At 42.6% G+C, this 24,990-nt stretch overlaps 1 protein-coding gene across 1 annotated transcript in view; it reads left to right on the top strand.

Moving 5' to 3' along the window:
* The window catches only part of LOC108573692 (discoidin domain-containing receptor 2-like), a 78,263-nt gene that overhangs the window by 14,857 nt on the left and 38,416 nt on the right, over window positions 1-24,990 (top strand). The window contains exon 2 of the mRNA XM_017936170.1: window positions 22,335-22,437. Coding sequence (XP_017791659.1) covers window positions 22,335-22,437 — 103 coding nt within the window. The remainder of the gene's footprint in view (window positions 1-22,334; window positions 22,438-24,990) is intronic.

The raw sequence follows: 24,990 nt of genomic DNA, 5'->3' as shown, positions 1-24,990 counted from the left end.
CGATTTAGCAGGAGTTGCAGTAAAGGTAAAATTCATCAGTACCGTTATTACGAAGTAGATTAGAAACTCGATTTTTCAAAGAGAGATTTTTACCGCGTGAGAAGTTTAAAGTGTGACTAAATCTGCCGGCTGACTTGTGCAAAGTAATATATTTCGACAAATCACGAGCCATCCACCTGATAAATTTTACTCTCGAATAAGCTATTCGAGTCATGAATACGTAAATTCCGATTACTAAAACATTTATCTTCTTAAGAATCGTGAAATCCAACGGCTGGAATATTGATTTAGCTTCCAGAGCACTGTGTACAATAGGAATGTAGGTTATTGTATATATTCAAATTGAACTGCAATAAAAGGTGTATTAAAAAAAGAAACGCCAAACGTGAAGATTTAAGAACGTAAATTTCTTCAAATTCCCAACTGAAAAATTCATCTGAAATAATTCGAAAATAGAAGAGCAATCAATATTGTTTAGAAATTTTTTAAATAAAAATGACACGTGATAAAATTCTACGCTGTTAAAAAAAGAAGCACGCCTAAAACTGTTAAAAATAATTCACATCACACGAATGTCCAAGAAACGAAGAAACTTGTTACCTATAATATCTTTTCTATTATAATTACCGTTCTTTATCGTCGCATTCAGTATGTATTCCTTCTACGAATATAAATCTCGTGAATACTGTGAAATTTCCATTGGCCTCTATCGTATCTCATAAAAATTTCAAAGCTCATCGACGCGTTGCGAATAATGGGAAATCAATGATCGACAATTGGATAATGCGCCATTTATTCGCGAACATCGTTGTCGCGATTATACCGAGCGCAGATTGCGATTTTCCCCGTGTTCCGGGTTCGAATTTTCCACGTGGCAACGATGATTTCAATACGAAACGTTTTCCTCGCTGACGAAAGTTGCGCGCGGACAACGGCCCCTTGTATTTTTAACAATACACGCGGTCGGTCGGTCGGACGCGGTTAAGCAACGAGCACGAAGGGATTTTTGGGTTCACAAGCCCCGACCTGAATGCTCATTAAAGACACGCCTCGCCTCGTTTCGCCTCTTTCACGCTCAACTTTCTTAACGTTACGGCTTTGTGGGATAACGTGGACCTGCCATCAAGCTAATTCTACGGCAGTTACGATGCTAAAGAGATGGGATATTCGTTTCACGAGCTCCTCCCGGAAACAACGGACAAGCGATAAGCTCGGCTCTATCCGCGTCGAACGGAAATTACGGGATTCACTTTTCCCTTTAAAACCGTTCGAAACAACTTTCAAGAATTTGAAAAATATACCGTGTTGTGAGAACGTTCTGCGCTATAATGAAATTGAATACTAAATGAATAATTAAACGATGATAAAATTCAATACCAAATGGAGGTCTCGGTAAAAAAAAATTCAAATTGGATTGTCGATATCGTTCCTTATAATAGATAATAAAATTGAGTACAATTAGAAGTCTCGGTAAAAGTCGTCAGTTTATAGATCCATTTGGTATTTAAAAAATATGACTGAATGTAGGAGTCGAATTTACGAAGACTTCTAAAGGGAATCCTACAGAATTTATTTAAAAAAGAATGATTACGAGGATGTTTTTATTGTTATTGATAAAAAGCACTGTTTGTCGTTAAACGGTAATAAAAATTGTCTCGGTAAAAAAGATCGTCATTTCATAGAGCCTTCTATTAGGTATTTAAAAACTGTCGCTAATTGTCAAATTTGCAAAGATTCTTAGAAGAAATCCTTACAGAATTTACTAAAAGAGAGTGTCATTTTATAAATTTGAGAGATTTTATTTAAAGTCTGATCTCCTGCAATTTAGAAATCTCCATTCAAATACGTTTTAACGTTCAATAAAACACAATACGAAGGTAATAATTGAAAACTAGCTTTCCATTACATTCATTCCCGGATATATAGTTAATTTTATAGCGAAGTAGAAACAGAGATGGCTGGCATGTGCCTGCCAAATCTCCGGGGCCATTAGGCGGGAAATCTCTCGAAACCGTATCAGCATATCCCGACAGAGGGAATATTCTATAATCCCGGCGTGAAACATTCATCGCGAATCCTCTGTCGGCATTAAAAATCCCTCCCCCATTTCCCCAGCTAAATATCACCGATTCGAATGACACGTCTCGAGCCGGCTCCTAGATTCTCGTTGCATCCATTAGTCGCTTAAAATCAGGTCGACGTCCTTCGAGCGTTTCCCGCGCAAGGAAAAAGCGCCAAAGAGAGAAGAAGAAAAGGAGATAAAGACAGAAGCACGCCGTTCGCGCGTGTCAAAAAAAAAAGACAGAGAGAGAGGGAAGGGAAAAAACAGAGAAGAGAGTGAAATTCAGCGTGAAGAGCCTAGAAAAAAATTTCACCAGCCACCGGACTACACTACTGGCTGAAATGGATTTAATGGCGGGCACTTATACGGCTTTCAGGGACCGATGACCGGTCGAAGAGGGGCGGGAGAGAAGGAAGGGGAGAGCTTTTAAAAAATTCGCCGTGGCCGACAATAACGCGAGAACGCTCCCCGCCGCGCTCTGTCCCAGTTTTTCCGCCGTGGCCCACTGCCTGTTGGCCCGTTTCTATCCCGCGACCTAACGATTTACGGCGCGCGGAACACGGCTCCCACGTAAATTCGACCTCTCGCATCCGACGCGACGCGGACTAGGAAAACAGTGCGTCAGATTGGCCGATGTTCGACCAGCGGTGAGTCGTGTACACGAGTGCGACGGGATAAGCAAACGTGGAATGAGATAACAAAACATTAGCCGCGACTCCGATCATTTCACCACCTGCTATTTTTCCTATTCTTACGCGGACACGTAGCCGCGCTACGTTTTTTCGCGTGTCTCGTTGCAAGAATTCTTGTTTATTCCGTGTCTAGATCATGAAAAGGTTTTATGGTTTCATGGAAGTGACATTTTATGGGGTGCATATGTCTCGATGGTGAACACCTTTAACCACGATTCTCGTCTAACCTTATGGTCCAATTTTCGTAGTTTTCTGATTGAAGGAAATGTGCGAGGTAACAACGATCTGGCTGGATATTCAAATCTTTTACCGAGTAAAATTTTTCAAGCGAGAATATAAATAGTCAACAGCAATTGACGCGTTGTAAAACTAAGAGATGACAAATAAGTATGTAAATAGTACGATAAAAATAATTTCTATCGTTAGACTCTTGCTTCGCGTTCTTAGAATCAGTGACCTAGATTCAGTGGAATAAACCGGCATTGGTCAGACGCGCTGGCTCCTCCGACAATCCTAGCCTTTTAGGATAAATTAACCCTCTAACGCTCACATTTTTCTCAACGTGATGTGGTAAAAATGGTCAATTCTACGTTTCTGTAATTATTTCCTAGACTATAGAAATAAATTTCCCATTTATTTATAATATTGTAACTTACATTTTCACCGTAAAATAGAGAAGACAGCGCAATACAAAAAGTGGAAGAAAATAAATAAACAAAATTGCATTTTTTCGAGGATTAGTTGATACCAGTTCTACCACACATATATTAATAAACCAACAATTGATAATCGTCTAATTTGCAAGCGCAATCTTTTTTTAAACATAATCCCAAAATTCGTGAAAACCACGGATACACTGCAAGTCCTTTTTATTCTTCAAATTAGTCGAGTGTCGTTAACGACATTCGTAAGATCGTTTGACACTTGCAGTACATAAAGTAACGAACTTCATCGGAGTATCACTGGCACGAGTTAATGTATCAGAATAGAGTTGCAATTTTGGAATGAGGGGTGACTACGATAGCAAGTTGGTTGTTGGTGTTTATTGGCTCGGCTGAGGTGTGACTCAGTTCAATTATAATTCCACGGCATTGGATGTGACAGCGTTGATAGCTAAGTTTTGACTACATGCTGGTTAAATTCTAATTCCCTGCCGATTGAATTTAAACTGTATCGAAAATTGAACTTTTACTTCGTCGACGAATTTTCACCGCAACTCGTTGCAGAAAATGTCCATTTTTACATTAGAAAATATAAAGATAACAAAAAAAAATTCGCAGATATCTAAGAATTTTTGATAATAATTAATTACGTTCGTCAAAAAATCCTTTCTCCAAAATTGATTTACCGTATTATTATAAGAAAAATCAGCCCATCTATAATTAAACGAAACTTTTCATTTTCACCTACGAAAATATTTTTCAACAATTTCAAATTTCTCCCGAAACTACCGCGATCCGGGCGAAATGCGGTTCTTCCTCCCCCGTACAGGGGTTCGATCAAAGAGCGGCAGTAAAAATAAAAAATGGCTTTACACTAGAGCGGAACCGTCGTTTTTATTTCCATCGCGTCATTTAACAGAATCAATGTGTTCGACACCGATCGACGAAGTTCTAACGCCCGCGCCGGGCGTCACCGGGTTCATAAAGCGGAAAAACGTTTTCGCTGGAAAACGAAGCGTGGCCCAGTTTCCGCGGGAACCTTTTCGCCAATCGAATTTGCAACGTTTACCCAGCGATTTGTAATCTCCTGTTTACACGCGCGCCGCCTTGTTACGAGTTTTCTCCTTTCCTTTATTTTTTTCCATTCTGGAATTAGCCGGCGGGAGTGGCGCAACGCTGCGGGACAGGTGCGGAGAAAGAAAGAACAAAACGTGAATCGGCGAGAAAGAACGAGGACTGTAAGCCTAGGTGAGCCGGAATAAAATGTATTGCTCTTTGACGTTCACGTTTGCACAACAGTGGACCTGCCTCTCTTTTTGTTGGTATACAGGCACCGATCGAATTGCCCGGTGCGTGCCGATACAGCCAGGTGATGTACACGTTTGTTTGTAAAAGAGGACACTGGTGAGCCGTACGCGTTAGCGAAAACGTATTTTTAAGGGTCGTCGAAGGCAATTAGCACCGCATTTATGGCAGGTATTCAGACTGTTTGTGGCCAGAGAGCGTGTCTGTGAGAGGAGACAATCTGGATGTATTGGAGTAATGGGTTAAATAAATGGTGTTCGCTGCAAATTCTCTTAAACGTATTTTCTTTTCTTTGGCGCGGAAAGACGTCGTAGGGCTTTGAAAATCGCAGCCGAAGAGAAATAAAAACCGGTAAGGGCACGCCGAAAGTCTGTTGTCCACTTAAGAAAAAGAGACCAGGATTGGTATCTTAGGTATAAACAGTTACAGGCCTATGGGTCTGATCACATCTGGTCTATTATATTATTTTGACTAGCAGTGTTTCTCCTACATAGCACAATTCATTTTTGCTTACTATCTGACGCATTATTATTAGTCACAGTCCAACAGGAAGAAAGCACGAGAAAGTTTAGCAACCCGACCTTTGCTTTAACCTTCGCGGATGACGGTGACCGGGTCACCAATGACCCAGCTTTTAAATGTCCCTTGTCTTTTGACATTTAAAACTGTCACTGCTCTACTCTCCTTATACTATCGATATCTTTGTTATTTTGATCATGATATGATGCCTAGTGAAATTAAAAATGTGGCTTCGTTTGCGTATGAAAAAGATTTTAGCGTTGGGTCATTCTTGACCCGACATTTATCGCGCTGCCTGCTGTCCGAGGTTTAAGAATACTGTCCCTAGAAGATCTAGCCATGAAGTAGGGAAAACGAGGATGCCTTCTGGCAATAGGACAGTGAGAAACAGCACGACACTTACTCCACAACTTCGAAACTGGATGAACGAAACAGTAAATTAGCCAGCCGTATTATTCAAACGATTCGTTAAATATCGCCAACACACGATTAATCGTAAAGCAAGCAGTTTCGTTGATCACAAAAAAAAAAAAAACTGTAAAAATTACATTCAGCAATTCATCGCAAAAACATATTCACAAAAAGATTCCATCTGAACTAAAATTACTCGTACACGGTCGTTCCCCGTATAAAAACGTAAGCGCATAAATCCCCGGCATCAAACAGAAACTGTCTGAAAGCGTGGCGAATGTGGTCGGATGAGAGAGAGAGAATGGAAAAAGCGGCGTTTAGAGTTGAAACACGCTGGGAAATGTTCATCCGTCATTATAAAACTAAGCGAGAGATGTCCTTTCGGACCGTTTGAAATTTGTTCGTTAACGCAACGACGACAATAAATTTTCAGCTGTTCCTTCGTCCGTGATTTTCCATCAACCACCGACCACCGCCGTTACGAACGACCCATTCTAACGTACACACACACACACGCGTACATTCTCTCTATCTGTCCGACTCTGACTGAGAGAGAGCGTGTGTATTCGCGTAGTATTCATTTTCTATGAAAGGGAGCGGAATTAACCGCGAATAACGTTAATAACCCCACGTAAAATAGACTCGCGGCCTGTTTAAATTTAACTGCCCCAGCGAAAACTGCTTCGAAATTGCTTCGCCAAGACCGCCGCTGGAATTCCATTGTGCCAGACCTCCCCCGTGTAATAGAGAGCCGTGTGCTCTCTCTCTCTCTCTCTGCTCTTTAACTTTACGACGGCTCCTCCGTGCTCGCTCGTTACAATAAACACGCCGTCACGATGGACGCTTCAGAAGTCACTCCCGGGGACTGCCGGTTTTAATATTCCGGCAAAGTGGCCGGGAACAATTACGCGGCCCAACGTCCTGGCCTCTTATTAAAGGGCTCCTCTTTCTCTTTCGTTCTCTCAACGCGCGCAACCCCATCGAAATCTCGCCGGTTTCCCTCGGTTTGGAAAGTAGTCGCGGGGTGAGGTTGAAGGAAACGTTCCTCGGATGGCACAGAATCGACGAAGACTCTGTGTACTTGATTCTTAACGTTTGCTTCTTGCCCCTCTTTTTTTCTACGTTCAACCTAGGGAAAATTGAAAAAGGTGGTCGATCGAGGGAAGTGGGTTACTCCTTATCGTGAGATGGAATAGATTTTTTGATATTAAACGCAGTGAAACGGCGATAATAATAATTTTCACGAATTTTCTCGTGTAATACGCTTTTCAATGTATCAAACCACAAGAGAGGGAGAGAGAATTTCGTCAAGTATTAACTGCATTCGCTGTTATTACATTACACGGAAATTACACTGTAGCTTGTAACCAAACAACACGGGTATGATTGAACGATGAAACCTGATGAAAAAGTAACAACGTTGCTTGAGTCGATTAATTATCGGAATACGTTTGTTCGTTTGTGTAATGGTTCTTCTCGGCGGACTCGTGTGTTCCTTGAAAATATTTAAGAAAATTCCGGGAAAAAATGCTCGAGAACGTAATCATCTCGAAATCTACATCTTCGTTTCGCGAGTAGCGATGATTGAATTTCCCCCGATTGACACGAAGTCTCTCGAAAAATCAGTTTGCAAGCATCGCAGAGGTAGAATGGCACTTGACTCGAATTTACGAGTCGTCAGGCAATAAACCAATTTCTAAGGTGCCCTCGTAGAACGGATTCCCGAGGGTCCTCCAGTTGAACTTCGTGGCCGCAGAATCGTTTGGTCGATCCAACGCCTGACCCGAGGTCTCGTAAATAATAATGAAAGCGGTCGATCGTTTAATTCGTGACGCGAACTTTCCGCGTTCCTGTTGCATATCGTTGAATCGCTAATTAGGTCCCCGGGACGCGATTGATTTCCGACTTCGAACTCGGGGATAGATAGTGCCGGAACCGAGCAATTCGAACCGATCGAGAACGATCGCTGATTAATTTATCACCGCTGAACGAGTCGCTCTGTTTCGTTCGAGATGCCGCGACACAACGAGAATAGCAACGAGATGACTGAGGAATTGGCAAATTACGCTACGAATTCTTCATTTGTATGTTTTTTAACGAAGTAAGATTCAGCTTATCGCTTAGATTCGATGCTTAGGAAAGGTGAATCTGTGGGAATGTGACCGAAGCAGACTCTCCAGTTCCTTGCTTCGGCAAACATCTCATCTCTGCACAGAACACACTCCGAGAAATCAACCATTTTCCCGGTAGAACTCGGTGAATCGAGATCCATAGAAGCCAGTTGGAATTCGAACGAAAATAGAAGCTCGCCTCGTATCAGACAACCGGTTGAATAGGGCCACGCGTATCCGTACGCAATATTTCCGCGTAGATAACGAGACTCTCCCGTGTAATATACAGGCCGGCGTAAAGGAGGCGTTTAAAGAGGCGCGTATCGGAACGCACGCGACTAGATACGAAGGGAAATCGATGAACGAAGGATATAAACGAAGGAGAGGAGAGGGGAATAATAAAAATCCCTGGTAGCTACAGATACCAGCCTCCTACAAATATACATACGTCGTGTTCGGTATCGTATTCATCGATATCCCACCAAGTATCGGCAGTCGATAGCACGTAAGAAATTCACGTACACGCCAGACACATCCATTTACCAGGTAAAATACGAGCAGCTAGCGTGATGTTTCTTCCCGTTGTATAAGTGTCTCTGTACACCTGTGTGTATACGTGTGCGTCATGGTATCCAGAGGTAGTAGAAGGCAAAGTCGCATGAATATACATATGCATGGTATTGTATCTCCATATGTATGCGTTTTCGTCTTGGAAAAGTTGCGAGAACGTGGGCCATGCTGGTGCCACGCCGTGCCTGGGCTTGTCTACTCGTCCAATTGCCATTCGCGTTACGTGAAAGACGGAAACGAACACCGCGTCATCCTCTTCTCTTCTCTCCTTTTACTCTTGCTGCTTCTTTCTTTAGGCCGTACCGGTGCTTCTCGAGCGCGTTAACGTCTTCGAACGAACGGTCGATGACTCGTTTAAACGAGCACCTTCACGGCCACCCAGGCTCCTCCGCGACTTCTTTCGCCTGCATTTCCGAGTGCCATCGTCAGACGGTACGAGGCACGAATGAAACTTCGCTGTGTGGAAGTCGAATGGGAACTGCGAGGTAACTGCGCGAAGGGTGTGGATCCGGTTTGCGATCGCTTCGAGGTGAACGGACTTACTGCTGGGTGTTGGTTGGATAGGTGAGAAGGTAGCGAGATTGTGGGAAGATTTGAAGGAAATTCGAATTTGAGTTTTATCGGGGGATTTTTAGAACTGCTGGAGATGGTGTATTAAAACGTGATACGACTGCAAGGGTGAATTTAAAATGAACATTATTACGAGGGTGGGAAATTTATTTTTTTTTAATTTGTATGCAAGTTGGAGACAGTTTTGTGTTTGTATAATTTGAGTTTTGTCGGGGGATTTTGAGAATTGTTGGAGAGGAGTGTATTAAAACGTGATGTGACTGCAAGGGTGAATTGAGGAGAATGGAAATTATTATGGGGGTGAATATTTTGTGTTTGTGTAATTTTCTAATTTTGATGTTCTGGAAATTTTGCGAAAAGTGAATTAAATCAATTTCTGAACGATTTTGGAAATTCACCGCGCGAGTGATATTTATTTTAGAGGAATTTTTATGCAAAATATAAATTTTTCATATTTACATGACTTTCTCTGAACTTTGTGAAAAGTAAATTTTTGAACGATCTTGGAAATTAACCCTTTCTGAGCAATGGACGAATGCACCCCGAAATTAATCTCAATTGAACGTCCATTGTGGATGAATACGAAATTTCTCGAAGAAATAATACACTCGCGAGCGGGTTAGCGTAATTTCCGATAACGCAATTTCTCGCGTGCGCATTAAATAGAGCATTGTGTTCACAAAAGGCGGGGAAAAAAGCGTTTGTCGAATGGGTTTAAGAGTCTTCACCGACGAGAAGTTCGCCGGTTACGTTCACAATCGCGCAAAAGCGTTTCAGATGAAACGTTTCACTTTGTGTTGAAAGTTACGCTTGAAAGTAGAAAATTAGAACAATTTAAAACTCTCTAATGTTCAACGAGCAAAGCTGAACTCGCTAACAATGGTTGATTTTAGAACTTGTGTAAAGAACGACCTTAGAACAGGGTAAAGAAACCTGACAAGCAGGACTATTAGAATTGTTTGGACTTTGAGAGAGTGAAACATTCGATACGCCAGAAACTTTGTCGACTTGTTGAGTGTTAATAGCCGTACAACTGTCTCAACTCTATCTTTGCACCGTACTTTTCCTCCCTCGCTCTGAAACTTAATCACAACAAACAGGAAGAAAACTTCGAACTCACAAAAATTAATACACATTTCAAGATCGAAAAATTGCATGGTAAAATGCAAGAAAATTGGCGGAAAAAGGGGACTTTCACGGCGAACGTTCGCCGATTGTCCGGCACATTTATTTCAACGACGCCTGAATAATTCCAGCATGGGAACTGATGGTTCCGGGGCCAGATGCATCGACGCAACTAAAATCTCGAGAATTTTCTCTGCATTGTCCAACGGGCAATCCCACCGTGCCCGGTTTTAGCGAATCGGGGATCCGGGAATTTGTGAAAATAAAAGAACGGTCAAGTGCGGTTCGAGGAATCGTTGCTACGCCATTGGCGACGACCCTTGGGCCATCCCTGCAGTCCCGTTCGAGTTCGGTTCTAGCGGGATTATAGCCGGGACACCTGACGGCGCTCCCATCGCTTCAAAGGGAGAGAAACCGATATAAGCAAACGAAATAAAAAAGGTGGCTACGGGCGCAGGGGAGGAAGCGCGGTATAGCGAGACACTGGCGTGGAAATTCCACGTGAAGCGAATATGCGTGAGGACGGTGAGAACGTTCGGAGAAGGTGTGAATACCGGGCGATTTTTTTGTAAAAATTGAAAAGTAAAAGTGATCTTTACATCGTCTGATTCTCGATTTACGAAATTTATTCGCACTAAGTAGATTATAAACGTGAATTACGATTGTATATTTTTATTAAAAATAGGGGGAGTGTAAATTTGTAATATGAATACCTACTTAACTCACCGAAAATTTCAGTTTAAGGAAATGTTAGAAATTTTAAAAAATTTCCGTCCTAAGCTTTTCACAGGTCTATCATCCACGGTGTATCTTTATTTTCCTTTAAAAAATACATCACGAATCTCAGGAAACTGCATAATATTCCTCAGCCACCAACAATAATCGAAAAATCAATACACAACCAAGGCAGATTAAAAGAAACAATCTCCAAAGTCTGCGGACCAAATCCCTCACACAGCGTCCTCGTCGTTCCCTAATAAAGGGACCAAACTGAAAAACGAATATCGTTGACGAGAACATTTTCGAAAGCTGCGAGGAGTTAGGCGTTTCTTGCTTCGGACCTGGGACGAAGTAGAAGGAATCTTCAAGCAAAAACGAGAAACAGGAGGTAGTGTGACGCGTCTCCTCGAGGCTGAGAAACGGACAAAGCCGATTGCTGGCCAGAGAGCGAGTGGCACGGATGACAGGAAAGTTTCCAATCCGGATTTTCATTCATTAGTAACGCTTACCGGAGTGGACCGAGCAACACGATGCACACGGCTGCTCGAGCTCTCCACGGGGAGAGTTCTTGCTACGCAGAGAGAGGCGAGTCGCGAAGGAAAAGGACGAGGAAGAGCCACAGACGGACGCGAATCGAATTTCAGGGATCTACTTGGTCGTGTTTTGTTGGTTGAACGGCGTGACACCTTTGAGAAGCACGGCTTAGTCGTTTATAGTTTGCTCAACGGCCACTGTTCCTTTGTATAATTAACGACCCTACTGCTGTTTGGTTTGCGGAGGAAATTGGGGATACGGGGGACTTTTTGTAGGTGGAATTTGGATTATTATGTTGTATTAATGAATTGAGAGCGTCGGTTAAAAGAAAAGTCTTAATTTTTCAAGGTAGTACTTCATTTTTATAAATAACTAATCTTTCTAAATACTTAATTTTTGAAATAAGCACTGAATTTTTCTGAATACTTAATTTTTGAATGTACTGCTTTACTCTACTTTTGAAGCAAGGAGATAGTTTTTCAAGGTGGTACTTCATTTTTCCAAATAATTGATTTTTCTAAATACTTAATTTTTCTAAATACTTAATTTTTCTAAATATTTAATTTTTGAAGGTAGTACTTACTTTTCCTAAATAACTAATCTTTCCAAACTAACTAATTCTTCTAAATACTTACTTTTTGAAATAAGCACTTAAATTTTCTGAATACTTAACTTTTGAAGGTAGCACTTTTACTCTACTTTTGAAGCAAGGTCGTAATTTTTCTAAATAATTGATTTTTGTAAATACTTAATTTTTGAAATAAGCACACGATTTTTCTGAATACTTAATTTTTTACGGTGCTACTTTTACTATTTTTGAAGGAAGGTCTTAATTTTTCAAGGAATCACTTAATTTTCGAGGTAATTTTACATAGAAGGTGTGAACGTTGACTTAACTAGTTATTTAAATAACAAGTAGTTACTAAAACGAAATAATTTTTAAGACACCGAGTATCTTCAATTTTTACTTGTACCACTACACCTCTATTAAACATAAAATAAGTTTGCATTTACACCAACTGACGCAAAGTGACAAGTTAATATTTACATCGATTTCTAATTACATCCTCGAGAGAGGTAACTTTGTACGAGAAAATGTACCCAGATACTGTTCAATATTAAACAGAACCTTTATCGACGTTCAGTTTCATTGAAACCATAAAAAGGAGGACACAACATCATTTCCTCAATAATACGTACAATTATCAAGTGTGAACTTCATCGTTACGATGAACTACCATTTATCCGCGCAACATTTTCATTAAACATTCAGTGACATACGAAGCAAATTACACATAAAAGCAACCGTATACATTTTTCATCGTTGATGTTCCAACCACGATGTCCTTTCACCATCTCCCGAAAAGTGGAGGGAAACGGAACGTTTAAAGGAAGCTCTTCAAGGCGAAAACGAGTTGCCCATTTTTCTGATTTGCTCTCTTGCCATTCGTACATACACACACACACGCGCGCATATACACAGTCTGTCTGAGTACATATGTACGTACATATGTATCAGGCAAGTGTATATGAAAACTTTTAATGGCGTTCTGCAGGCCAAGTGTTTCGTCAACATGCGCAACGAGGGAACGAGACGTCGCGCCGATGGAAAAGGACTTTAACGAGGTGCACGGAGGAGGCCCGCCGGAAATATTAGAGAAGTTTTAAGAAAATGCAGCCTTAAGCGTGTGCTAGCACTCGCTCGCTCAGGACCAATGCGCGGGGAATAGTCGCCTCGATAAACTTCTTTTACAGGGGAAAGTAGCGGCTTGGGGAAGGAGGGAAATCGCATTGGATCGTCGCCGGTGGAACAGAATGGAGGCATTCGTCGAATGCAATTTTCTTGGAGAACTCGTCGAGCACGGGAGGGAATTGTGATTTTAAACATCGTGTCGAGCGCACGAAAAAATATTCCAACCCCATCCAACTTGCTCCTGCTTTCTCTCTCTCTCGTTCCTCCTCGAGATTCGAATGTCCACGTAATTTCAGGGCAAACGTTTGATTGCTTGTTTTCCCCTCTTTTTTTGTTTTTGTATATAGTAGGATTGAATTTTTTGGATCCTTCGTATAGTGAATTTTAGACATACCTAATCTCGCTCGAGTTTGTGTAGGATACCTGGGAAACTCAGTCAGTGAGTCTGTGAATATCTCCGTTTAAATGATCCGCATAGTCAATACAAGGAGTGTGAGCTTTGAGCGCTCATTTCGCTTTGACCGAGATTCCTCTGCAACTCGTGCAGAGTGAGGATAAATTGTAATCAAGGAATAAAATCTACATTAGTCTGTATCTCTAACATCGAAGCAAATTTAATGGAGCGATAAAAAAGCAAAAGTCAGAGTGACCAGAATTAACCAAGAATTACGATATTCGTTACACGAAACACTGCGGAATCTTGGTCGAAGAATCCAAGATAACGTCTATCCGAGCTTTCAATTATTCAACCTCGTTCCATCATCCCAATCAGCTCGAATCGATCAATTAAAAAAAAAAAGGAATCAGGCCAAAAGCGATAGAGAAGAACGACAGACACAGTCATTATAGGGATAGAATATTTTTACAGAATGGGGTCACTTCTCGTTCGCTCGCCGGCTCTGAAACGTTTCACAACAATTCATCGGCGTGCACGTCAAAGAGAACTCGCATGCTGGCTGGCTGGCTCGAGAGAGCGCGAAGAGAGGGAGAGGACGAAGAAAAAGAGGGCTCGCGAATCCTCGAGCAGGAGAGATAAAAGTTTCAAAAGAATGAGGCAAAGTTAACGTGTGCCGATCCTTTGATCTGGCGCAAAGGTAAAAAGTATTCGAGCATCGTCGTTTCAAACACACCTAACGTTGCCTAACAACGCCAACGTGTTCCGACTGGCGAATGGATACGTTCTTCACCGCAGCCTATCCACGAAGAAACCACACGATGATCTGTACACATTTTCCAGCGAAAGTGAGGGAGGGAGAAAGAGGTGTAAAGTCGAGTGTGGCACGCGTGTGGAAAGGAGATCCAGTTGTGACCGTCCGGATTTCCGGCTGTCGTATTCTCCGTGGCGCCAAATTGCACGCCAGCTCGCAAGACGAATAGTTCGACGTGGAATGCGTCGCAATGAATCCACGAAACGTCTCCAGCGACGCGAGCCTCGCGCTGGGATTCTCCCTATCTGAACAATAGCGCGAGAACTGTTACTTAGAAACGATGTCGCGGACGTGCGAGACATGCGACATTCCAGTGCTCGCAAACTGAATTAGACTCAGTGGTGAGGAACATGTAAAGCGACACCTGCAGCTTTCTTAATGACTCCATCGAGGTGCTCGATAGATCTGTCTGATTCTCGAAAATATTTACTGCTTTCAACAGGGGAGATTGCGAAGGGAGTGAGCGCGTCTGACCAATTCTGGTTTGTACTACTGAATCGTAGATTTTTAAGCGCCGTACGTTCTTACGAAGACCTTAAGTGCAACAATTTTTGCTACCAGCACTCAGACAATAAACTTTTAACGTAATTTTAAGGGAACATAAACTTAATAACGGCAAAAATTATTTGAAAAGTGAGACGAAGCTGTGTATCGAAAAAGTGAAGTGGCTCGGTGATTGCTGAAACTTATTTTTCTCGTATTTGATATATGGATGATGGTAATATCAGTGCAGAAGATTGAAAATAAAAACGTGTCAAAAGTGTAGAAAAGAATAGAAGAGAAGAAAGAGAAAATATTGTGAATAGGATGTGATTAATGCAAAGACTGCCTGTCCAGTTTCATTACCATTACAAAGCCACAGACTTTCGAAAAAAAGGATGGACAAAAAGTCAAAATGAAGTCGTACCTCCCTAAAGTTGCAAAAATCGACCGCTAAAATAATTTGACCACTTGATTTACCACCTCGCGAAAGTCCAGAAGAAGTTAGCGACACGGTAACTCGAGCGTGTCGCTGATTTATCCGGGAATCGGCAAAAATCGTCCGATGACGAATAGCGGTTACAAATGTACTTCCCCTTAAAGGGGGACATAAATTTTTTGCACCACGGTGGTAGGTAGGTACACGTGGCGCGGGCGCGACGCGGCACATAGAGAAGGCGAGACTATGCCCGCGACCGGAACATAGGAGCGCTATAATCCGAAGAGAGGTAAATCATTCCAAGGTGCTTAACGGTGTCCTCATTTTCACGAAGCTTAACCGTTGGACAAGAGAAATTGCATTTCGGAAGGACCAGGAGGACCCGGTCAGCACCAGGAACGCATGCATCACACCTGCTGAAAGAGAGAAAAAGGGAACAAGACCAAAAGAAAGAAGGAAATGAAAAGGGTAGAGAAAATCATTCGTGAAAGTGGAACAATTTAAAGTAACGTCAATCGTGTCGCTTCTCCTTCAATTCAATTCGTTCCTCTCCCTCTATATATTTTTTTCTCACCCTTGCAATTACGTTCCACGAGTAGACGAAATTCCACACGTCTAGCGACCGACGCTTCCACCGAGTACGCAGGCACACACACACACACACACGTAACAGATAATTCTAACAAATTACATCGCGGACATAATGCACCGTAAATTAGCGAAGAATCGCGGACGGTGTAGCGACTGAATTTCCGCTGGCTCGTGACCAGAGAAAGGCACTTTGAGAGCGCTCTAATTCAGTACAGAAAATAAATTGTCGGAAGGTGCTCACCCGTGTCCCCTCTTTCAAGAAGTGCACGCCCATGCACGCGACAGACAGAGAAACAGAGACGGATAGTAGATGGTAGAGAGATGGAAAGGGGTGAAACAGAAGAGCGAAGCACCGTGAAAAAGCAGCGAGAAACGAGAGAGACGTAGAAAAAGGGATAACACAGAGAGAAAAATACGAAGGTGAGAAAGAGACAGAGAGAGAGAGAGATGAGGTGGAAAAAAGGTGTTCCCTTTTGCGCAATTTGCCCGAACGTAGGAGCAAATTTCCCCGGTATACAAAAGCGCTCGACATTTTAAAGCACGGGGGCCACGAGCTCGCGATTGTCGCGTGCTAGCACCATCCACCTCTCCTCGTTCAAGCACACTCTCTCTCTCTCTCTCTTTCTCACCTGTTCGCGTTACCTGTGTATTCGTGTGTGGTACTTGACGGAACCGTGTGCACGGGAATCGACGCGAAACGAACACGAACGAACATCAGGAACGTAGCCACGTCCCCTGAGGCTTGCGTTATTTTATGTCGCTTGTGACTCGAGCATCCCCATGTCCACACAGACACACACACACATATCCACCGGCTGGCAGGCATCGAAACGAAACACGAAGACAGAAGCAACGGCCAGAGGGTGAAACGGCTGGGAGAATGCCGTCCTATGAATACGTTTGGAAGTTCAAACGCCTATGTGATTTGCATGTGTCTCCGAGGTGAGGCGACCTGCCGCCGGAGATGGGTGCACAGGGTGCATCACCCGTACTACCTCTCACGCCAACTCTGACAGCACGGACTGTTCTTGCTGTCTCGGGTAACGATACCTCGTTGCGCCGAGGATCGAAACCTGTAGTTACTTTCCTTTTGTTCGAACGCTGCTCCGTTTGCGAGGGGCAGATGACACGTCAAGGGTTGCCTCGATTATTTATGGTTCGTTTATGCGAGGGGATGTGGTTCGTGTGTAATTGTGTTGTTAGTTTTTCTGTTTCAGAGAGGAATTGGGGAAATTGCTATTTCGAATTTATATATTCTTGGGGAATAGTGATTCGCTATGTGTGTGACGCGTTGATCACGTCAAGAAGATTCGAGAATTCGTCATCTGTGGCAATGTTCAATTTCTGTTTCGGTTATTTTATTCCGTGCTGTTAGTTTTCTTGTTTGAGAGGGGAATTGGGGAAATTGCTATTTGGAATTTGCATATTCTTGGGGAATAGTGATTCGCTGACGAATAGATCGCGTCAAGAAGATTCGAGAATAATGTGGTAGAATAATTTAGAATTTCTGTAAAAGTAGTAAAATTGGAGCGAAGAGGGAAAAGTTTTTTGAAAAATTCTAACTTCGCCAATTTACTCGTGGCAATGTTCAATTTCTGTTTCGGTTATTTTATTCTAGTGTTGTATTAGGAATCGAGTTTGCTCGATGTAACGAACACATTGGATTAGCAGCACCGGTGAATAAACAATTCAATTTAATATTTGTAATAGCAATCAGAAGCGCTCGACGTGACTGACACGTGAATCGACAGTAGAATGTGACCTGTATATGGTCAGACACTCCTGTTCACCGCGTATACACGAGCTGAATAGGAACTGCAGCATTTTATTATTCCATTTTTTTTTCTAGTTCGCGAATGTTTTAGTAATTATCGAAGTATCATAATTTCCTAGATTTTCATACGCGTTTCCTCTTTATGTGAGTGCTTGCAATGAATAGAGACTGTTTTTGCTTGCTCTGATCTATCACTTACAAGCTTTTCACATTGAAGATTTACAGAATTTTTTGATTAATTAATTCGAGGATAACTGAGGAAGAGTTTTAATGAACAGTTTTTTAGAAAATTTAGGTAAATTTAGGTAAAAACATAAGTAAAATATCAAATCCCTAAATGTCTTTCAATCTTCGTGTGAGTAATTGAAGTATTCCTGAAGATTCCCTGAAGATTTACAGAACTTCTTGAATACTTATTTTAAGAAAATCTTAGAAAGAATTTCAATGCAAACTTTTACAAAATTAAAAGCTGCACTACTAATTTTTCCAAATTTAGGAACACAACTAAAATATCTCTGCCTACATCTTATCAAACCTCTAAACATCTCTATCCTACTCAACTCTCAATTATCAACCCCCTCCTCCCTCAATTACCCGAGCCATTGACGAAATACACTTCTCCCTATCCGTCGACTCTCCATCCGAAAAACGGCTGGCGTCGACGAAAGGCAGCTCGAAATTTAATAGCGAATTTTCGGTCCCTTTACAAAACGCGGTCGTTTTCACCGAGAAATTCCTGCGTCTGTCGCGGAGAAAGCTCTCGTACCCTCGTTGAAACTAGAGATGTGACGCTCGTGGGTCGTTTTAAATCGGCCGTGAGCCACCGTTGAAAGAAGTACGCGGATCATGAAGTATGCTTCTGGCATCGGTACTTACACTGAATACGTTCACGTGCGCGGCAAACGATGCGCGACGCTGATACGCCGCCGATGCATGAATACCATTCACGAATCCGCCATCCCAGTCCGCCACAAACGCCCCAGACCGGAGCGTCTCATTGAAAACTTTTTTATAACTTCCGGTAAGCGGGGAGAGCATTTTCCTTGAATTACGACAGATTTGTTTGGCGGCGCACCGTGTTCGTTCAACGAACGCTTAAAGAGACGTGGAGGAGGAAGTCGTGTTCCACTGGAAGTTACATTTCTACCGCCATTCTTTCCGTACACCGCCGTTTCTACCATTTCTATCTTCGCCCTTTAAAAGTTATTTAATTCCGCAGACGCGAAGTATTGAAAGACACGATGTAACGATTCAAATTATCATTCGTAGAAACATTTTCTAACAGTTACTTCGTTCTTTCCAAAGTTTCTTTCATGCCAAAAAAAAAAAAAAAAAGGAGGAGACTTCTTTCTTTCTTTGCACATCTTTTTTCGGTGGTTTCTGTGATAATTCTGTTCATTTCTTGTTTGTAGAGTTAAGGATGAGAAGGAACGGCGGTGTTTATTGGGCGGAATACTTAGCTTTATTTCCGCGGGAAGGAAGTACGTCGGCTCGATTTAACCTACCGCCATGGCTTACTCGAAAGGATTTCCGTAAGAGGGTTGATGAAAGGGAAAAGAGGGAAAAGGTTTAATCGAGCAGAAGCGTGCTCTTGATCGTATGGCTGCCGAAGCCAATAAGAACCACCCCCCTCTGTAAGACCGATCTATTCTGCTTGATTTCGTGAAAGCTGTTGTTAATAAACAAACAGCGTTTCTGTGCGAAAGCAATCCGATTAAACGAGAACGTTCGTTGAAACGGAACTACTACACAAACGCCATATTTCACCGAAATTAAAATTCTCGATAACGGCGAAAGATGGGAATAACACATCGTTCACAAGCCGTTCGGAAAATATTAAACAATTCGCCTCGATAAACGGGTCGTTCTTAATATTAAATTAAACATCGAGCGGAAAGGATTACTCGATTGCGAATTTCATCGCTGTTTCATACGAACGCTTGATAACACTCGAAGATGGAAATACGCATCGATTCGATAAACCGTTCAGAAAATGTACAACAAAGTTTTATCGTTAGATATTTATCTACAAATCGTCCGTTCCTCGAGAAGCGCAACGTATAATTTTACGCGTTCTCGAACCTCAAGAGGGAAAAAATCACAATTTTTACAATTCCAACGCGACAAATCACGACCCTTTCCGCGCAAGATTCCGCGCTTAATCCGCGCTCGATTGAAAATGCGTCTTTCTCGCGAGGCAATCGAACGCTCGCGATCCTCCTCATCTCAATAATGTAAATTTATTCGCACCGATTAATCCCCACCCTCCGCACTTCTCTCCCGGACTTCTCACGTCGCGCGGACTTGCTCGGACTTTTATCGCCCGCTGCGAAAACTTTAATGGAAAGATTACATTCGAACGGCAGTAAACTTGGGGCAAATTGAAACGTGAATGAGATAGCTGACGAACTAATAAGTGTGTAGGCGATTGAATAGACGTAGAGGACCCCGTTTCGCCACTTATCCATCAACTTTGCCGACAACGATTCCAAAGGCGTCCTCGTAATTGCTGTTTACGCTCGTGATTTCTGTCGAGATCCTCGAGAGATGAAGGATCGAGAAAAAGTTTACTCCTGGAGAACGTATTGACGCGATTTCGAAATTTAAATTTGAACATTAACCCTTTGGATTCTTTCTTTGGAAAACTGTACGTTGATTTCTGATTTCTTCGAAGTGTGTATCGACGCGTTGTTTCGCTGTTAACCCTTTTGATTCTTTTGTGGGAAATTTGTACGGTTTCTGGGTTAATTTCTTATTCGAAGTGTGAATGTGGAAAAAGTATACTGGAGTAAATTTTTGAGCTTAAAACCACAATTAAAGCCACAATTCTTAATCGAAGTGCAATTTACTAGAGTAAACTTTTGAGATTGAAATTCACCGTTAACCCTTTCGATTGTTTTATCAGAAATTTCTGCGTATTTTACTGCTTATGAAATCTGACTGTGCGGCTGTCTCAATTGTAAATTAACACAATTGAGCTGGTTTGAAATTCTTATGAGTTAGGTTCGAAAGAAAAACCGACATTTTTTTCTTTCGGTTAAGGTATCTGCTGAATTGAATTTCCGCGAAATGCAATTATTGTCGACGATGATTAAACATTTTGAAATTATGTTGTTTGAGACGAAGAGGAGGAGAGGAGGAGGAAGAGTAAGAAGGGGAGGGGCCGATGAATGGGAAGAGGGGGAGGGGCCGATGAATGGGAAGAGGGGGAGGGGCCGATGAATGGGAAGAGGAGGAGGGGCCGATGAATGGGAAGAAAAGAAGAGGCCGATGAATGGGAAGAGAAGGAGGGGCCGATGAATGGGAAGAGAAGGAGGGGCCGAGGAAGAGAAAGAGGAGTGGCCGAGGAAGAGAAAGAGGAGAAGAGGCCGACGAAGAGGAAGAGGGGGTGAGGAAGAGAAGGAGAGGTGGAGGAAGAGGAGGAGAGGTGGAGGAAGAGGAGGAGAGGTGGAGGAAGAGGAGGAGAGGTGGAGGAAGAGGAGGAGAGGTGGAGGAAGAGGAGGAGAGGTGGAGGAAGAGGAGGAGAGGTGGAGGAAGAGGAGGAGAGGTGGAGGAAGAGGAGGAGAGGTGGAGGAAGAGGAGGAGAGGTGGAGGAAGAGGAGGAGAGGTGGAGGAAGAGGAGGAGAGGTGGAGGAAGAGGAGGAGAGGTGGAGGAAGAGGAGGAGAGGTGGAGGAAGAGGAGGAGAGGTGGAGGAAGAGGAAGAGGAGGAGAGACCGACGAATGGGAAGAGGACAGGCCGACGAAGAGGAAGAGGAGGAGGGGCCAACGAAGAGGAAGAGGTGAAAGTGTGAAGTGTGTACAATTATTTTATATTAATACAAAATTATTCCGACTAATATGCGAGAAATACTTTTCAAGCATCGAAGGAAAAGTAGAATGTTCTATGAGTGGAAAAAAAAAATTGCAAAACGTTGTAATATCCAACATTTGCAATTTCGAGGAGCGATCCAGCGAAAATATTTACATTCCCACCCGTGTATTATTGTTCCGAATATTTCCAGATTTTTCACGATAGCTTTATCCATTCCATCAACGAATCTCATCGTACGATATAATTCGAAACCGCGAACAAATACGTACCCGTAGGAAGATTAAAAGTGGCGTACAACCGCGTGCCTTATTAACCTTTCAATTTACATTTGCGGGCCATAATTTATCAGCATTGTACCACGGGTACTCGCGAAACATAATGGAAAGGCACGATTTGATTCATCGCCAGTCCATTGTACGCCACAATTTCCCCGAGTAAACGAGAGGAGAGAACAGTGAATTCACGTAGGATATAACAAATACAACGCTTCCATAAGCGTTCTGACCTATGTGCCGGTGACGTAAAAATGTGTGCGTTATTTTTCCACGTTGTTCCAAGAGAGACGGGAGAGAGTAAGTTGCACAAGTGAAAATGAGGGTCGAAAGGGACAAAAACTAGGTTTATAGAGAAAATTCTCGATGACTCACGAGGACCACAGGGTGTGTTGACCATATCTGGGCACAGACTAGCCAGAGATGCGTGCGTCATGACCACATTTGGTGAAAACCACGAGAAACCGCGTGTACATAATAGAAAGCAAGGAAAATCAAGAACATTTCTTTGCATTTTTTGAGGAAACACTGTCTACAGACACTTGTGTTTCCGGAACACTCTAAATACATAAAAGATTATTTAAAAAAATTTTTTCATCCGTGCTGGATGTCCCGATGATTCCAGAATTCAGCCACTTTTCACCTTTTCTCATTTCCCGAATTTGGTTCTATTTTTCACAGCACCGAATTTCTCTCAAGATATGTAATTTAAATAAACGTGTGTCCAGACACTCACGAACCTCGTTCAATGCGTAAAATAATAAAGTTAAACCGTGTGTTTCAGGATCGTGCAATCAATCCTTGGGAATGGAGTCCGGCGACATACCGGATTCGGCCATTACGGCCTCCTCGTCGTATGTGACGAACGTCGGCCCACGGAATGGCCGGTGAGCGCATTACTTTTACGACGACCTTCCCTCCGTTGTCGTACTCGTCTTCGTTGTGGTCGTCATGCGTTAAATGGTATCACGGCTGCCTTTGTAACGGCATCTCCAAGGGAGGAGAGATCAAACTGGCTCGCGACAGACACGCTTTCCGCATTAACGTCCTGTACCCATGAAACGCTACGTTCTTTCCTCCTCTTCAATTTTATTTTTTCTTCCTCCTCCAACGTTCCTATCCTACCACTCTCTCCGTTTCGCGGCTGTAATTCACCGATCCCACGCGTCTGCTCGTTCGGTTAGTCTGGGTGGAAATTAATCGAGAGGCCTTTTTCTCCTGGCGTTAGCGAAAACTGGCCTTCGAGAACAGAGAGAGAGAGGAGGAGAAAAGAGGGAAAAAAGTGGGTAGTTCGATACTGTTCCAGGGCGAAGTTACGCGCGGCATTGGCAGTTTCCAGCGGAAAATATTATCCCCCGGTAATTGCGTTGTTATTGGGGAAGAAGCGGAGGAACGGCTCGCGTGATCGAGCACCGGCCACGGTCTTGTCTCTCTCTCTGTACAAAATGGAACAGCCTCGGTGCTGAGTACAGAATTTTACAACGAAGTTTCCGGGAGAAATGAAATTAGAACGAAGACTGCGCTTCGATCGGGTTAATAAGCGAGAGAAAATTTATTTGTATAGAATTGTATGTAGATTTTTGTATGTGTATATTTTCAAATGCTTTTCGTTGCGCGTATTTCATTTTGTGGGATCTGTTTTGTTCGCTAAATGTCTCACGGTGGAGTTCAGTAGTAGTGGACGTTCGTGGTCAGACATTGGAAGCGCCTTGTAAATGAGGACCGCTCAGACGACTGGAATACTTCTGATTTCTGTCTATGGAAGGTACACCTAACATTCCGGCGTAATTAATTCTTGATGAAAGTTCGGTGAAATTTTTGAGGACCCTAAAAAATACCTTTCACACATTTTTTAAGTGAAATGTGCATTTTGTTGGGGAATTTTTATCGTCATTTTGAAGGTATATTAAAAATACCAAAGTAGAATAAAAAATTGTTTCGTTCTTTACGCTTCAATTAACAGTAATTCTCTCATTTCTTAAATTTTCATAGGAAGCAAAAGAATTATCGCTAATTCCGAGTACAAAAAAGAAAGAAACACAATTTTTCATCGTACTTTATCGCTTTTAACACACCGTCGAACAGCGAACCTTCCAATCGAGCTCCCCGAACAAAAAGTCAATCGATTAGCCGAGGGAATAATAGAATTGGGTGAAAACAGCAACAAAGAGCGCGATCCCGACGTGTATTTGAGTTTTCAATCGAGCACCAGAGAAGACAGTGGCACCGCGCACACAATCGAGCATAGTGTCCGATCGTATTTACCTTAACAAGCATTTCCAAAGGACTTAACCGTCCCTCGGGGGTAAACTGTCCCTTAAATGTTTTAACAGGCGAATTTTCCTGCGGATGCACACGGAATTTTCGTGGAATTAACCGACGTCGTCCTCGTCGTCGTTGGCCGGTAGGAAAAACGCGACGAATCCTCTAATCAGCCGACAAGTTAACTTCGTTATTAGGTAGAAAGCACGGGGGCACAGGGGCCGATAGGTGGTGAAAGTTTCGCGAAGTTTCATTGGGTCGATTTAGAGCGAACGTGGGAGAGTCGGGACGAACTGAATCGAGATGGAACGAGAAGAGAGAGAGAGAGAGAGAGAGAGTGGGTTGGAAAGGGAGGTTGGGTAAGGAGAATGGACGGAAAGAGAGACGCGGAAAGAACTGAATCCCGGATTCGCTGTTTAAGTACACTTCCCTCGAACCGAAGAAGTTCTTGAAACCGGCGAATGGCCCCGTGAATTGTTCTTCTTTGTTCGAACGATGCTGTAATGGCCAGAGGACTATAACTGCACTGAGACGGGCTCCTCCGCTCTGAAGAGTCAGTGAAACATTAACTTCGCGCCGGATCGCAGTCTTCGTACGGTCTTGCTCCCTATTCTTGATTCGTTTAACCCTTCCGGTGTTGGTAATTCGCGTACATTCGTGTGCTTTTGTTCTGTGAGACAGCGGACACTTGGCGGAATTGGGAGAGGTTGAATTTGTGTTAGAAGGGAAATGAACTGCGTCTGATGATATTAACAAGACTAGAAATTTGCTGCGGCAAAATGACTTCTGAGTGTGTTAGTCTGTTGACGAAATTGGAAATTAAATTGCACTCTTCTCTAAAGTGATCTACAGTGATAACTACAAGATTTTTATGCAAATTCGTATTTTCAGAAGTACAATTAAGAAAAGAGAAGGTAGAATTGGAAATTAAATTACGCTTTTCTCTAAAGTGACGAGTGCACAACGCAAATTCATATTTTCACGAGTATAAATTATTTTATTCGCTAAATATTACAACGAGTATTTCTGTGCCTTCAAATTGTCCCTAAATGCCTGAAGAACCGCAGTCTACCGATTACAGTTCAACGACTCGTGAACGAGAATGCCCAAAATTTGTTACAAATACCAAAGTGCCGCTTCAAATTACAAATTCTTCAAACCTACTCTGTTTGTTAACG

Source organism: Habropoda laboriosa, unplaced genomic scaffold (genome assembly GCF_001263275.1).
Source record: "Habropoda laboriosa isolate 0110345459 unplaced genomic scaffold, ASM126327v1 scaffold151, whole genome shotgun sequence".
Classification (NCBI taxonomy): domain Eukaryota; kingdom Metazoa; phylum Arthropoda; class Insecta; order Hymenoptera; family Apidae; genus Habropoda; species Habropoda laboriosa.
The sequence above is the reverse complement of the archived record's forward strand: the minus strand, read 5'-3'. Positions and strand labels throughout refer to the sequence as shown.